General features: G+C 42.3%; 1 protein-coding gene across 1 annotated transcript in view; it reads right to left on the bottom strand.

Moving 5' to 3' along the window:
• Positions 1-17,661, bottom strand: part of rin3 (Ras and Rab interactor 3) — a 74,934-nt gene that overhangs the window by 47,817 nt on the left and 9,456 nt on the right. Inside the window, exon 3 of the mRNA XM_078406781.1 lies at positions 11,700-11,814. Within this exon, the coding sequence (XP_078262907.1) occupies positions 11,700-11,814 (115 nt within the window). The remainder of the gene's footprint in view (positions 1-11,699; positions 11,815-17,661) is intronic.

Raw genomic sequence — 17,661 nt, 5'->3', positions numbered from 1 at the left:
TTTGAAAAGTTTACGTTTTGCTTGCAACATCCAGGAGCATTGAAAGTGAATGTTTTTGATTATGCACATTCAGCTATTTATTGGCTATCGTTAAGTAGAATGATAGACACAAAATGCTGGAGTAACTCAGCGGGACTGGCAGCATCCCTGGATAAAAGGAATGGGTGACGTTTCGGGTCGAGACCCTTCTCCAGGCTGAGGCTTGGGATCCATCCAACTGCAGTGTGGCCTAAGAATTATAATGGTCTGGTTAGCTACAGTATTTGGGAGGCTAGATGCAATGGTACATTAAAGGATAATTGCACTCAAGGTTCAGAAGGGTGGATGGAACTGGAAGGAAGAATTTGGCTGGGAGACCTACAAATGGTGCCCATAACGTTCTAAAGAAAGCCATCCAAGCCTGCCCAACCACTCTCTGTAACTAATTACTGCAAATCCTGGCAACATTCTGGTAAAGCTCCTCTGCACCCTTTCCAAAACCTCCACAATTCCTGTGTTGGTACTAGACAATAGACAACAGGTGCAGGAAGAGGCCATTCGGCCCTTCGAGCCAGCACCGCCATTCAATGTGATCATGGCTGATCATTCTCAATCAGTACCCCGTTCTCAATCAGTACCCAGTACTCTAAAAAAAGGGAGTGTGGGGAATAAAACATGGAAATCAAGGAGATGGCAGATGGACTAAACGACTATTTACATCAAAATAGAAAATGCTGGCTCAGTAAGTCAGGCAGCATCTATAGAAAGAGAAATAGTTTACATTTGAGGTCAAAGACTTTTCATTAGTTTTGTAAATCAGGGATTTGAAAGAAGGGAGGGTCTCCCACCAGAGAGTTATAATCACCAGGGAAATGGTACCGGACAAAATAATGGGGTATGCATTGGCTGACAATTCTATGGGTCGTGGCAGACCTCATCCTTGGAACTTATACGGTTGGCCGATGAGATAGTTGATACATTGGCAGCACTTTTCCAAAATTTCCCTGACCCAGGGAATGGGCAGGTAGATCGGAAAATAGCATAAGTTATTTATTCAAAAAGAAAGAAGGAAAGGGGGAAAATATGAACCCATAAGGTTCATGTTCAGAAAGAGACAGAGGTTCACATGTAACTCCTCTAAAATCACCAAACGCATTTGGTGTTCCCAGTGTGGGCTCCTGTACATCGGCGAGATCAAGCATAGACTTTGCAACCGCTTTGCCGAACACTTGAGCTCAGTCCACCAAGCACTTTTGGTTGGCATGGTGGCGCAGCGGTAGTTCAATAGCAATATTATTCTATAGGGCAGCAGGGTGGTATAGCGGTAGAGCTACTGCCTTACAGCGCCAGAGACCCGGGTTCGATCCTAACTACAGGTGGTTGGCTTTACAGAGTTTGTACGTTCTCCCCGTGACCTGCGTGGGTTTTCTCCGAAATCTTCGGTTTCCTCCCACAGTCCAAAGGCGTACAGGTTTGTAGGTAAATTGGCTTGGTAAATGTAAAAATTGTCCCTAGTCTGTGTAGGATAGTGTTAATATGCAGGGATCGCTGGTCGGCACGGACCCAGTGGGCTGAAGGGCCTGTTTCCGCTCTGTATCTCTAAACTACACTAAACTAAAGTAAGCACCACTGGATCTCGTTTTCTACCATTTTAACTCCCCTTATTAATTACAACAAGACCAAGTGGACCCGTTGGGCCCAAACCACTCCTACATTGGTGCAGCACCGTCTCCCCCACTACCCCCTCCCCTCCTCCCACCCCACTCCCCTCCTCCCTCCCCCTCCTTCTTCCTCCACCCCTCCTCCCTCCCCCTCCTCCCTCCCCTCCCCCCGGGAGCAATCCGTGGTTGCCGTACACATTAGCAATGGGACTACTGCTAATATTCCTCGTGTCTTGCAGGCTAGTTTTGTTGCTGCCATTTTGGTTCTGTAGTTCAAAGTTTGCTGGAAGTATGAGACATTAAATCTTCTGCTCTTAGGCAATCCCTTGCGAGTGAGGACAAACTAGTTTCTCTCTGGTTTTGTGGATTGACCACAAAATAAATGGTAGCTATTTCCTCTGTATCACAATCTCAGGGCATCATAAATTGTTAGATTTGATGTGACTCAGTATCTTTCCCTTTTCTATGTTTTGTGTCTATTGTACTTGAGTGTAAACTGATTATATCTATGTATGGTATTTCTAATCTGTTTGGATAGCATGCAAAACAAAGCTTTCCACTGTACCTCGGCACATGTGACAATAATAAACCTAAACCTAAACCTTGTGCTTTGCAACAAGTTAAATGCATCTGAAATGTAATAATTTAGTAAAGTAAGAAACATGCAACCGATTTGTACACAACGAGGTCCCACTAAATGCAGGGTGATAATGATCTGATCATTTGTTTTCATGATGTTGATTGCATAATAAATATTGTCCAACTGTACTTTGAAATAGTGACATGTATAACGTGTCCAGGTTTAACTTCTTACACTATCTGTACGGCAGCGCTTCCTTAGTGCTCTGCTGGAGTATTGGCCTGGATATTTGTGGTTTAGTTTAGTTTAGTTTGAAGACCCTTGGACCATCTTTAATTTAACTTTACTGGAATTTATCTTGCACTAAACGTATTCCCTTTATCGTGTATCTTCAGATGGCTCAATTGTACTCATGTATTATCTTTCCACTGACTGGTTAGCAGGCAACAAAAGCTTTTCACCGTGCCCTGGTACACGTGACAATAAACGAAACTAAACTACACTATTGTCACGTGTACTGAGGTAGGGTGAAAAGCTTTTTGTTGCATGCTATCCAGTCAGGGAAAAGACTATACATGATTACAGTCAAGCCGTCCACAGTGTACAGATAAAAGATAAAGGGCATAATGGTTGGTGTAAGATAAAATCCAGGAAAGATAGTTCAAAGGACTCCAATGAGATACAGTATATGGGAGGTCAGAAATACTCGGTTGGTGGGCGAGAGGACGATTTAGTTGCCTGATAGCAGCTGGAAAAAACTACTTTACTTGTGCTTTATATTGAGCTTTACTGAGAATCACTCAACGGATATTTATATCTGCTGAGTGAAACTGATTCCACTATTGAAGTGTGACATATAACGGGGAATTATAGACCAATTAGCCGTACAGCGGTAGTGGGGAAGATGCTTGAGTCGATTGTTGAAGATGTTATAGCAGCGCATTTGGAAAGCAGTGACAGGATCAGTCAAAGTCAGCATGGATTTATGAAGGGGAAATCATGCTTGACTAAACTTCTGGAATTGTTTGAGGATGTAAGTAGAATGGATAAAGGAGGATCAGTGGATGTGGGGTATCTGGACTTTCAAAAAGCCTTTGACAAGGTCCCACACAAGAGATTAGTGTGTAAAATTAGAGCACATGGTATTGGGGGTCGGGTATTGACATGGATAGAGAACTGGTTGGCAGACAGGAAGCAAAGAATAGGAATTAACGGTTCCTTTTCAGAATGGCAGGCAGTAGCTAGTGGGATGCCGCAAGGCTCGGTGTTGGGACCCCAGTTATTTACAATATATATTAATGATTTAGATGAGGGAATTAAATGTGACATCTCCAAGTTTGTGGATGACACAAAGCTAGGTTGCAGTGTGAGCTGTGATGAGGATGCTATGATGCTGCAGTGTGAGTGGGCAGATGCATGGCAGATGTGGATAAATGTGAGGTTATCCACTTTGGTGGCAAGAACAGGAAGGCAGATTACTATCTGAATGGTGTCAGATTAGGAAAAGAGGTGCAACCAGACCTGGGTATGCTTGTACATTAGTCACTGAAAGGAAGCATGCAGGTACAGCAGGCAGTAAAGAAAGCTAATGGCATGTTGGCCTTCATTGCGAGAGAATTTGAGTTTAGGAGCAAGGAAGTCCTACTGCAGTTGTACAGGGCCCTGGTGAGACTGCACCTATTGTGTGCAATTATGGTCTCCTAATTTGAGGAAGGACATTATTGCTATTGAGGGAGTGCAGCGTAGGTTCACCAGGTTAATTCCCGGGATGGCGGGACTGAGATATGATGAAAGAATGGGTCGACTGGGCTTGTATTCACCGGAATTTAAAAGGATGAGAGGGGATCTTATAGAAACATATTAAATTCTTAAGGGATTGGGCAGGCTAGATCCAGAAAAAATGTTCCCGATGTTGCGGGAGTCCAGAACCAGGGGTCACAGTTTAAGAATAAGGGGTAGGCCATTTAGGACTGAGATGAGGAAAAACTTCTTCACCCAGAGAGTTGTGAATCTGTGGAATTCTCTGCCACAGAATGCAGCAGGCCAATTCACTGGATTGTTTCAAAAGAGGGTTAGATTTAGCTCTTAGGGCTAAAGGAATCAAGGGATATGGGAAAAAGCAGGAATGGGGTACTAATTTTAGATGATTAGCCACGATCATATTGAATGGCAGTGCTGGCTTGAAGGGCCAAATGGCCTACTCCTGCGCCTATTTTTCTATGTTTCTAAACAGGGTGGCTAACTACCTGCTGGGTTAGGTTTCAACTACCATATTTAAAGTAGAGGAGACCAGTAGCTGACTAAAAAAAGCCTACATGATCAGCTTTAAGACCAAAATAAATTCGATTTTTAAAATATCCGATATCCCAATACCTGAATCATTTGTAAGCCGGATTTGATATTGCACAAGATTTATACTTAGGTAATGTTATACCAAAGTGGCCCCTCTGGTAATCTCTGTTATAATATGAGTTTAGGTACTGAGTTAGACTATAAATAATTGTAAAGCCTATTTTGTACCCTTCCAACATTTGTTTTCAAATTCGGTGAATGATTTGATTCTGAGCGGGGCCCACTTTGAGATCAACTTTGGCTGAAATGGTAATTAACGCATTGTCAGCATTAAATATTGGAATCTGGTAAGTGAAGTCACTTCTGCTACAGGATACACCCTGACACGAGGGGATGACACATCTCTCTCTCGTAAGCCCACTTTCCAAGGGTATAGCAAAATATAAGTGGAAAGGAGAAGTAAAACTACTGGCAATATCAGCAGAACACATCTCAGAGGGAGTTTTATTGGGCTTAATCTCTGTAAACCAAAGTTGTGCGGACACTGTCTCGATCTGACTTGAAGGCTCATTACTGGGTAGTACTGTGGTTTTCACACTGTTAGAACATCCGCATTTGTTGTCACGGCAACTCAGCAGCGGTCGTCACTGAGAGACAAACTTAGCAGCAGTTTACATTTCAAAGGGAGGAACTGAGTCTTTTCTATCAAATCTCATTCTGCTTGCTTCAGTGGCTGGTGACTATTACGACGACTCTTTTGAGCATTCCTTTTGCCATTACGGAAACCAGACCAATTAGCAGACAATTCCTATTTACAAAGTAGAATTATGCCCGGATTGCTGTTCCTTAATCAACTGGAAATACCTCAGCAATTCAATTTGTGGTTAAACTCATGTAGTTAACTTGGCTGAGACAATTAATGCAGTGTTGCAATTAGTAGTCCTGGGGCAAACTGGCATGAAAATCACGAGACCACATGCGGTTGTCTTCTTTTGATCTATTCCTTTTCATTTCGACCAGGAGCAGGGAATTGGCATTAATGCACATCCAAAGATTTATGAGGTCGAGCCAAAATCTTCAATATAAATCAAAAGCGTGATTAAACTAGGACAAATGAATTGGGGCATAGTTCAGTTTCAATCAGAAGTGCATTTGAGCTCAAAGGTTTTGTAATGCTGGCATTAACAGAGATCATAAGGAATAGGAATAGAATTAGGCCATTCGACCCATCAAGTCTACTCCACCATTCAATCTTGGCTGATCTATCTCTCCCTCCTAACCCCATTTTCCTGCCTTCTCCCCATAACCTCTGACACCTGTACTAATCAAGAATCTATCTATCTCTGCCTTAAAAATATCCACTGACTTGGCCTCCATAGCCATCTGAGGCAAAGAATTTCACACATTCACCACCTTCTGACCAAAGAAATTTATCCTCATCTCCTTCCTAAAATAACTTCCTTTAATTCTGACATTTCAGAAGCTCTGCCATTTTTCTGTTTTACTTCTGTTATTGCTTACATTGTACACTTTGTTATATAATATAAGACAATAACTGCAGATGCTGGTACAAATCGAAGGTATTTATTCACAAAATGCTGGAGTAACTCAGCAGGTCAGGCAGCATCTCAAGAGAGAAGGAATGGGTGACGTTTCGGGTCGAGACCCTTCCTCAGACTGATGTCAGGCGGGCGGGACAAAGGAAGGATATAGGTGGAGACAGGAAGATAGAGGGAGATCTGGGAAGGGGGAGGGGAAGAGAGGGACAGAGGAACTATCTAAAGTGGGAGAAGTCGATGTTCATACCACTGGGCTGCAAGCTGCCCAGGCGAAATATGAGGTGCTGTTCCTCCAATTTCCGGTGGGCCTCACTATGGCATTGGAGGAGGCCCATGACAGAAAGGTCAGACTGGGAATGGGAGGGGGAGTTGAAGTGCTCTTACACTTTGTTACATAGATGTGCTTGGAAATCTTATATGTCAAGTGCAACTGAAAGATATCAATGCAGTCAGAAAAGCTAACAATATAATTTAATTAAAAAAATTTTTTTAAAGCATATGTACAAATAATAATAAATGACAAACTGGTTATAGAATTCTTACATAGCTTCAATTTTTAAATTTTTAAAGAAAAAATAAAGATGAAAAGAGACTGAAAAAAAAGACTATAAACTAATAGAGAGAAAGCAAAGAAAAAAGAGAATTACAAATATAACGATTATGGGGATAGATCCGGGAGTTAATGAGTATAGTTGTACATCCAACCCTAAACTCAAGTTTTAACTTTAGTTTTAAATTTTAGTTTTGTGACAAACCCATTTACTTTTTTAAAAATTCAATAAATGGAGACCATATTTTAAAAAATAGATCTGGTTTGTCAATTAAGGTAAACCTTATTTTTTCCAAATGCAAGGTCTCGGTCATTTCTGTAATCCACATTTTAATTGTGGGGGTTACTGTTTTGTTCCAAAATTTAAGTATTAATTTTTTCACAGTTATTAAACTGTAGTTTAAAATAAATATAAATATAACAATATAAATTTTGAACGGTGCTTCCAGAGGTGTGACAAGCCCTTCAAATGCAAAATGGAGATAGTTAATTGGTCCAATAATTGTCCATTGAAATCAATTTTTAAAAATTAGACAATAGTGAGCTTATGTTTTGTCAATAGGTTAAAATTACTCTCCAAGCAATCCTATACAATCATTGAGTCAAGTAATCAAATCTATGCGCGAATGTGGATATTCAAATACCCGAACCTAAAGCAAACTTGCTAGTAAGAAGTCATACTGATAGAAGTTGCTAATGAAAATACATTCTACAAAGGGAGATAATAGTATTTCTCTTTGTTTGGACTTCTGCTGATGTTGCCACAGTAAAAGCATTCATCACAAGTACAAAGGTAAGGCCCTGTGCTAAAAGTTCCAACTTTCCCAGTATAACATACGGTTCAGCTGCCATGCAATGTCTGAAAACCCATACAAAATCAAAATAGCAAATAAAAGGAGCACACCTTCACAACAAGCAGCCTACTGCATTGTTGCATTCTCTGCTGCAATGCATATTTGCTAATCCCCAACATTGGTGCCCTTAAAGCTCACCAATGCTCACAACTTTACCACTTCCATTTAATTTGGACTGGATGTCACCTACTGGGAGTCACCTACTATTTCCTCCGACGTTTTCCTATTGTTATCTTCCCCCATTTCAAACTACAAACTCTCAATGCATAGTCTTCCAGGATTTTAATTCACCTCTGCCTGCTGTATTTCAATGACAATTGACTTTGCCTGACATTTGGAGGTTCAAGAATATCTTCAGGGGTGTGTGCACCATATTCTACATGCAGCATCCTCTCCTCCCCCCTACCCTCTCCCCCCTCCTTCCCTCCCCCCTTCCCTCCCATCCCCTGGAGAGCAAGGACAGATTGATGTCAGTTAATGGTAAAACGGATCAAAGCAAAGACTATGAGCATGTGTTTGGGCCCAACGGGTCCATTTGGTCTAGTACAGTTATAATGTTGGAGGCCTTTTAGATCCATGCTAGCTACCAAGAGAACAAATACCATTAGTTCCATTGACTTCTCCTCCGTTCTCTGAATCTCTGTAATTTATCCTCTGTCACACATGCTCATAGTCTTTCCTTTGATCCATTTTACCATTAACTGACATCAAGGGTAAATTTGCAGAGGCCAATGGTGTGTGGAAGAAAACCAGAGCACCAAAGGAAACCTTTCCAGTCAAAAAGAAAGAATGCAAACAATATCTGAAGAGCATCCAAGCTCAGAATCAAACTGGATCCCTGGAACAATGAGCCACAACATTGGACACTGCCATACCATAATCACTTCAATCTGTCCTTGCTCTCCAGGGAAGCTGCCTGACATGCTAATTTACTCCAGCACTTTGTGTCTTTTTATTTGTAAACCAGCATCTTCAGTTTCTTGTTCTTTCACTTGAACATGAGTTGCTGCCTTGCAGCGCCAGAGTTCGATCCTGACTACGGATGCTGTCTGTATGGAGTTTGTACATTCTCCTTGTGATCTTGTGGGTTTTCTCCGGGTCCACCGGTTTCCTCCCGCACTCCAAAGACATACAGGTTTGTAGGTTAATTGGCTTCGGTGAAAATTATAAATTATCCCTAGTATGTAGGATAGTGCTAGTGTAAAGTTATAAAGTTGCGTTGGTCGACGCTGACTCGGTGGGCCACAGGGGTTGTTTCCACTAAAATAAACTGTATCATTAAACTAAATTAAATTAAATTAAATTAAACTAAACAAAACTAAACACTGTACTTCTGCCAAAGGCTCATATCCTAGACAAGCAGCCAGCCAGACTGAAGGCAACCCAGGAAATATTTGGACCCACGTTTTATAAAAGACTTGTTGGGACCCATGGTAAGCATAATCTCTCTAGTCTAAAGCCTAAAGTCTAACCTGAGTTCTCGTAAATCAAGGGGCCTTGATGCTCTTACTGTGAGGGGCAGACATGTTTCATCAAAATGGTTCAATTTATTTATGGAAGGTATATGTGAAATATTTGAAGAAGTGGAAAGACACAAAGACCGTCTTTGGACAGAGGAGCCAGAATGTCTGCAAGCTGGGTATTGTTAGCAATCGCTTTCTAAGGATATAGATGTTTCACAGTCTGGAGAGCAATTAATCCTTCACATAAAAGCCACTGTGGACTTAGAGAGGTACAGCTCCATCTCGGAAGTGTATAAGGCACCTTTAAGTTTGGAGCATGCTTTTCTCTCTGTATGGTCGATGTGTGCTACTATTCTAATTCTGATTAGACAGCGGAGTTGTTTGGTAGCCTTGCTGCACTACAAATGTAACAATTTCTTGGACGTGCAATTTACATGAAGAGTTTGCAGACTAAAAGGTTAAAGTAAATGTGAAGTTATGAATAAATATTAAAAGACTGGAGGAAACAGATGCCCTTTGCGTTTAGTGTCAATCCTACCGAGGATGATGCCAGAGCATGTGTTCCTGCTCTCATGGGAGAATCCACCTATATTGCCAGTAATTAGGGTTGCCAACTGTCCCGTATTAGCCGGGACATCCCAAGGGACCGCCCTTGTCCCGTATTAGGCCCGGACAGTGTAGGCAAACGGAATGTGTTCGGGAAGCGGGGCCGAGTGTGTTCGCCTAACGGAGGTTGCGTAGCATCCTACCTCCCAGCCTGGGCGGCTGCCATTGGTGGAGCGGGAGCACGTGGCCGCTGGCTGGGTGAGGTCACGTGGGGCGTGGGTGGTGACGTCACCTTGTCCCGTATTTGGAAGTTAGAAAGTTGGCAACGCTACCAGTAACTGCCAACTCACTCATAGAGCAGCAGGAGATTGTGACCTGTGGGTGTGCAGCAGAACTGGGTGGAGGCTGATGGCTCGCAGTAAATCTATTGGGAGAGGTTTGGCAGCTCTGGCAGTTCAAGGAATGCATCTCCACTCAACAAGGCAATCAGCATTTTGCAACAGCCCAGAAGAGGGTGAGTTCTTGTGCCTTCACTCCTGGGGAAAGCAGGCAGATTGAGCTGGACAGATGAAGGTTTGGGGAAGGCAAGGGTGATGGGTGAGTGTTGGGGGTGTGGTGGGCATTAGGTTGGTAGAAAGGGAAAGTAAGGGGGAAGGAGCAAAAGGTAAGGTGAATGAGTGGTAAGGAAGCTGATATGGAGGGAGCTGGCTGATGGAGGAGAATATTGATGGAGGCAGTAGGAGAGGGGATTGAAGATAGGAATTGAGGGGACATGCAGAAGGAGAGGGGATTGGGATAGATAGTGGACTGAGGAAACGATTGTGCCCGTGTCTGCATTAGAATGCTTCTGAGTGTGTGTAGGAGAGTTTTGTGCGTGTATGTATGTGTGCATGCATGGATATGTCTTTGTGTTTGTATGTATGTGTATGTATCATTGTGGAGTAGCACCTTTGTACAATCGTCTCGGGCCACCATGTCTTTGGATCAGGCCTTCTCTCAGTCAAAAGCACATGGCAGCAGGTATGCATTAGCTACACCACGTTCAGATAATTCATGTGCAGGTGTCTTCCATTCTTCAGATCTGGAGAGTCAGACCTGATGCTGAGGAACTGCTTAAGAAGAAGAGAATACACTTCCTCCTCCTTTGTAAGCATACTTGCTGTGTCCCAAAGTATTCACAAAGACACATGGGACAACAGTACGGTGCAGCGCGTAGCATTGCTGCTTTACAGCGCTTACAGCGCCAGAGACCCGGGTTTCATCCCAACTACGAGTGCTGTCTGTACGGAGTTTGTATGCTCTCGTCGTGACCCTGTGTGTTTTCTCAGAGATCTTCGGTTTCCTCCCACACTCCAAAGACGTACAGGTTTGTAGGTTAAATGTAAATCGTCCCTAGTGTGTGTAGGTTAGTGTAAATGTGGGGGATCGCTGGTCGGCATGAAGTGGTGGGCTGAAGGGCCTATTTTTGCGCTGTATCTCTAAACTAAACTAAACATTACAGATTTGGTATAATACATCAGACACTACAGAGTAAAAATAGTGTATCATTTGACTTACCACGAGTAATGTCAAATGCATCTAATAGTATGTGCAAACTACAAAATTTTAGTTTGATTTTTTTTTAAAAGTCTGACATTTTGACAACATTAATATGGAAGTAACACATTGTAACTGTTGACTATTCCTTTCAACCAGACATATGAGCATCTACTGTGTTGAACTGTTGCCTGAGAAGAAGAGAATGCATCTCCCCTTTAGGAAAGGTATCACAAAATGCTGGAGTAACTCAGCAGGTCAGGCAGCATCTCAGGAGAGAAGGAATGGATGACGTTTCGGGTCGAGACCCTTCTTCAGACTGAAGAAGCATCTCGACCCGAAACGTCACCCATTCCTTCTCTCCTGAGATGCTGCCTGACCTGCTGAGTTACTCCAGCATTTTGTGATACCTTCGATTTGTACCAGCATCTGCAGTTATTTTCCTACACTACCTGTTGCTCCTCTTTAGGAAACATACTTGAGGTGTCTCAAAGTATTCATAAAGGCATTACAGATTATCTATAGTACATCAGGCACTACATAATAAAAATAGTTTATCATTTGACTTATCAGCTATATGGGTTTGTGGTTTATTGATGTTTGGAGCAGATCTATTAATGCGGTTAAGGAAAGAGTAAGTAATTATCAGAGGGAGCAACCTGAAAAGATAGGAACTCACTTGATTTTTCCTCTTTTATTGGGTATTCAATGATTTTAGGGGTTCCATCCTCTCCAGGAATATTCACCGAAAGGACCATGTTTGTCAGGGTGCAATCTTTTCTCACCATGAATGTCTGTAAGCAGAAAGACATTGTGCTTAATTGAACTGTAGGTGTTAACAAGTCTTGAATAATGTACATTTAGTTCCCAAGCAAAGAAGTAATCTTGGGCAAGACTGATGGTCAACTTTACATCTCTCAGTTTGATTCGTGATATCCATAAATTCACTAAATAATTCAAAATAAACAATTTACACCTGCTAAGTGGTGTAGGCAGTGACTTTGTATACCCAGTGTAGGAAGGAACTGCAGATGCTGGTTGAAAGGGAAGATAGACACAAGGTGCTGGAGTAACTCAACGGGTAATTCATCTCTGGAGAAAAAGTATAGGTAACGCTTTGGGTCAGAACCTGAAGTCTGAAGATGTCTGAAGAAGAGTTCCAACCCGAAACGTCATCTATTATTTTTCTCCAGAGATGTTGCCTGACCCGCTGAGTTACTCCAGCACTTTGTGTCTATCTTAGACTCAGTAAACCCATTGAAGTTAAAGAGCAATACGTTGTCTCAGCTGCCAAATTTTAGATGAGACATTAAACCGAAGCCAATTTTGCTCAATAAGGTGGATATAAATCAATCAAAATATTGAAGACTTGAAAGGGAGTCATTCTGATTTCCTGATTAACAGCCAATCTTATTGATCCGCATTATATAATCATTATTACATTGCTATATCTGGGAGCACCTTGGCTGCAGTGATCAGATTTCAAAATTATTAATTACTTGTGAACGTTTGTGGCATTCTGTGTGAAAAGAGTTTTATTACTAAATGTTTACAGGAATCAAGAACTAAAGGGCACAGTTTTAAGATGGGAGAGGAAAGATTTAATAGAAACCTGGGAGGCATTTTTTTCTTTCAGATGATGAAACTGCCAGAGGAATGGTTGAGCCAGGTACAACAATGTTAAAAGACATTTGGACAGGTACATGGATATGGGCAAAACACGGGCAAATGGGACTATCTTAGATGGGGCAGCTTGGTCGACCTGGGCTAGTGGATGGACGATGGACCTGTTTCCATGCTCTAAGACTATTACACCATGATTCCAAATGCAATCTAATTAAATTAGGACTTGCATTTGTGATGAATGTGGAAACCCTATTGTGATATCACAACCAGCAGAGCGAGTTTCTGCACTGTTCTATTAGTTCTTACTTCCTCTGCTTTAGGCTCCAACAGTGGACAGAAACTCGTTGAATTTAGATCCTAGTACATAACATGCACTTCTGGCACAAGTTCTATTATATGCTCATTTCCTCATTATTCAGCAGTTTTAAAAATGGTCCGATGTAAATGCATCACACTTGATTCATTAGTTTCGATTTCATTAAAAAATATATACATCTACTTTCCTTGCTTGATCCCATTCTTTAGTTTCTGTTCACGCACAAAAAGCTCAAGAGACACATAGTTCTGTCAAAAGATTGCAAATGGCAGACATAAGGGGAATCCAGGACATGGCAGAACTTAAAATCTAGTGTCTTTCAGAGGGCCACATGCATATAATGCCTTATTGTTATCAGATACAAATACATCCATTACCTCAACAAGATCATTTTGAAGAGGTTGTACCTCGTGACCCATGCTTGTGCCTACACCGAGAATATAACATCCACAGATTAAAAGCTCACCTTCTATAAGTGCAAGGTGTGGTGGGTTGGTTGGGGAGCGGGGTGTGGATGAGGGAGAAATGTTGCAAAAGGAGCCTGGGTCTCTCCTTATAATGTGGTGATGGTATGGACGGAAGGTCTACCTTCATCATCGTGTAATTGGATGTCCACATGTGCATTCATCTCCTGTCCCAGGGTGAGTTTTGCACTCTAAACTCTCCATGTTATTTGACGAGCCTGATGCTAACGTGTTTGCTCGTGACAGTAACAGAAAACGCTGCAAATACACTCAGGTTAGGAAGCCTTTGTTGAATAAGAAACAAAGTGAATCTTTCAGGTTGAAGACCATTCACCAGATGGAGAGTTTTTGACCTGAATATAACTCTTTCTCTCTTCACAGATGCTGCCTGTTTCCATTTTGGCTTCAGAAGGGAATTGAGAAAGTGGGCAGTTTCCAATGAGACACAGGTTAGAGCTACAGTGTCGTCACAGCAGGATAGCATTTATGTGGGCTGCAAAAGCATTCAATCACCCCATTCAATTTAGCATCAGATAATGTTTTGGACAATTTACAGCTTTCTTTGGGATTGTTTAATGTGGAAATGTCCATCCAGTGAAGATCATTCAATGCACCCATGCCGCCATTATGTTCCATCTCAATGTTGGTACAGAAATTAATCCTTTGGCCAACTTGTCTAATAGTTGCTTGTTTTAATTGATTTGTTTGCTATTTATGCACATTTCATATCCTTGTTCATATCATATTTTTATGTTACTAACCCTAAATTGGTTAGTTGGTTACTTAAGTTTATAGTGAAAAGCTTTTTGCCGAGCGCTAAGCAATCAGCGGAAAGCTATACATGATTTTGATCGAGCCATCCACAGTGTACAAATACAGGATAAAGGGAATAACGTTTAGTGCAAGATAAAGTCCAGTAAAGTCCAATTAAAGATAGTCCGAGGGTCTCCAATGAGGTAGATGGGAGCTCAGGACCACTCTCTAGTTGTTGATAGGATGGTCGTTGCCAATTGATCAACTGATGTGGATTATCTATTTTAAGATGCCAGATCCTTTCAAATTTTGAATCTTTCTATTAAGTTAAACTTTAACCTTTTGTTTTGCAGAGAAAGAAGGATCTCTGAGCTGCTTCAATGAGTTCATCCTCGATACCTTGTTTACATGGTGGTTATTGCTGAAGAAAACAGACTCTTGCATTATTTCTAGGCCTTCAAGAATTATACCAGACATGAAAATATCACCGTAAAAAGGAATACGGCAAAAAAAGTAAACTTGCAGGTCACATCTTCACAATTTTGCAATTTATCCATATTTCTTGGAATCTTGAAAACTGTGATAACATTATCAGTTTTTACAGTTTCCTTAATTTCTTATTGCAGCTCATCGGCAATAGTTCACTAGTTATTATTTTTTGAACCAAATTATTGGCCCTTTTGAACAAGCTGAAAGTATTGTGTATCTCTACTATATTCTGAGCTCTGCATCAAGAAGCTGATCCTTTCAGACTGCCCAGCAAATTGCTGGCAGCCAGTGTACATCCATGAAGCTAGTGTGCTTCCAATGCATGGAACTGTTATGGAAACTCAGTGCTCCTGTGACACCCATGGCACCTTGTATAGTGTGGGTCTCAATGCCAATGCTGAGTGGCTGAGGGTCATGGCAGAGGGCATCCAATGCCTCCCACCCCATTTATCTGCAGTGGCACAGAAAGATTTATTGAATCTGTTGGCTCATTTCCCATTGAGCCAGCCTATCTCTGCCCATTCTCCACCCGCCATTTAATTGTTCATACACACGGTGAATGGCTGGATAGAATTTACACCACTTAAACATGCATAGAAGATCGACAAAGAACCCCATCACCACCTGGAAGTTACATGACACCAGTGTAAGATTTGAGAAGTTTTCCCTCATTCTGAAAGCAACAAAAAAACCCAAAGAGCTGCAGTTTGGACATTTTAAACGGGAGACTGGGGCTGATAGCGGAGAAAGGCTGCGGTCAGTTTTCCAAGGGACCAGCCACAAAAGCAAAAACCTTACAGCCCAGTCTCTAGGTTTCTGCAAAGCCACGGCCAGAACAATGGATGGGTATTGGCCATGCAGAAACCTGCAAAACCAGGTCGAAGTCCAGACACTGGGGCGCTGACATCAGCATACTCACAATGCCCCAAGCCGACCTACACAGTTAATCTCGTTAAGGGGGCACAATAGCCCATAGAAAACTACCTGGTAGGTGATGGGAAACCAGTTAAACCCATCACCTCGCAACGAAATACCAATTAACACCGTCTGGCCATCCCCGGTACCCCCGGACATAAGCGCAGATCAGAGAGAGAACTCTTACATATCTTTTTGAACAAAGAGATCCCAAGATCTGGCGGGAGATAGGACGGGTCAGAATAGTATAACTGGCCACGACTTTTGGGTTTTAAAGGCATGCAAGGCAGAAGTCAAACGGATGCAGGAGGAAGAAAAGACAGGCAAGAAGAAGCGAAGTGCAAGAGAGAGGAACCGGCACGCAACTCAAGAAGAAATACTGCAAGAAAACCTGCAAGGAACGCAAGAAACGGAAGGAAGAAACTCAGGGGACAAGCACGACCCTCACGGAAAGCAGCGGAGAAGCAGCACAAACAGCCAGTAACCCCAGTAATAGCCCCATGGTGAGCAAGTACCCCGATCCTGCATATCCTGGACATAGTTTAGTGTAGAGGGGAGGGTGGTTTGAATAAACGTGGGTGTGTAAAGGAATATGTGTTGGTCAATTTTGCGATGTGTCGTACGTTCCCCATCTTACAGTCGTGTATATGTCTTGTAGAACTGTGCGTTTTAGAATTCAGAGTAAAAGGTATTCGTGTATATGTCTTGTAGAACTGTGCGTTTTATGATTCATAGTCAAAAGTATTCATGTAATTCGGTATGTGTCTTATAGATATGTCTTATAGAACTGTATGTATTCATGGACAATAGTCCCAAGCGCTCAATAAAAGCCTTTTTCATTTAAACCCTGGTCTTCAAATCTGGTCTGGTTGAATTTTCTGCACTATAAACGCTCCTGCATCTAAGTCCAGTGTCTAGAACCGTAGGGGGTGAGTGGGTCGAACCACTCACGGGGAACCAGTGTGCGCGGCCTGGTCAAGGGATCAGCAAGGCACAGGGACCTTAGGTCGGGCGAAAGCTCGGCGCAGAAACCCCTTACACCAGCAATACTGAATGTATAGACACTAAGAATGTATTAAGATTTTCATTGTTTTGTTTTAAGTATACTTTTTATTCTGAATAAAGATTATTTTTGAAATGTTACAGGTGGAAGGTTGTTTTAATAGTTTATCTGAAAGACTCGATCTCTAAGCTTGTAGCATTTGTAAAGGGCCGAAGTGTGCCTGCTGCCTTGATTGCACACTCGAACATCTGCGGTGGGAGCTGTAAACACACATGATCTTCTGACTCAAGAGTCCGTGGGTTCAGAGAATCCAGCTGGCATGTGCTTTATTTGTGAGGAGGAAGAGTCGTTAAAATAGCAGCTAATCAAGATGTTGATACATTGATAATGTTCTGTGAGTGTATTAATGTTATGAACGCAGGGATTTACGGTGGCTCAACCGTGAGACATGAACTGGCACAGTGGAGTAGCTGGTAATGCTGCTACCTCACTGCTCTAGCAACCCAGCTTCAGTCCTGACCTGGATTGCCATTTGCCTGGGGATTGAATGTTCTCCCTATGACCGTGTGGGTTTTCCCCAGGTGCTCTGTGTTCCACCCGTGTTCCCAAGGGCAGGCTAATTGGCCATTGTAAAGTGTGCCAGGTGAATAGGTGAATGATAGGGTTTGTGGAGAGTTGATGAGAATATGGGAAAACTTAAATGGATATGATGTTGGATTAGTGTAAATGTGTGCTTCGTGGTACGCATGAATGTGGTGGGCAGATGGACTGTTTCCATGCAGTTCGACTTTGTGACGCTAAGCCTACAATTCCCAGGTTGCACTGCACGGTAGCGCAGTGGGGGATGGCACAGTGGTAGAGTAGCCGCCTTACAGCGCCAGAGACCCTGGTTCAATTCTGACTACGGGTGCTATCCGTATGGAGTTAGTTAATTTAGTTAATTTAGTTTATTGTCAGGCGTACCTTGCATGGAGTTTGTACATTCCCCCTGTGACCGTGTGGGTTTCCTCCCACATTCCGAAGACGTGCAGATTGGCTTATGCAAATTGTCCCTAGAGCGTAGGATAGAACTAGT

Source organism: Rhinoraja longicauda, chromosome 10 (genome assembly GCF_053455715.1).
Source record: "Rhinoraja longicauda isolate Sanriku21f chromosome 10, sRhiLon1.1, whole genome shotgun sequence".
NCBI lineage: Eukaryota > Metazoa > Chordata > Chondrichthyes > Rajiformes > Arhynchobatidae > Rhinoraja > Rhinoraja longicauda.
The sequence above is the reverse complement of the archived record's forward strand: the minus strand, read 5'-3'. Positions and strand labels throughout refer to the sequence as shown.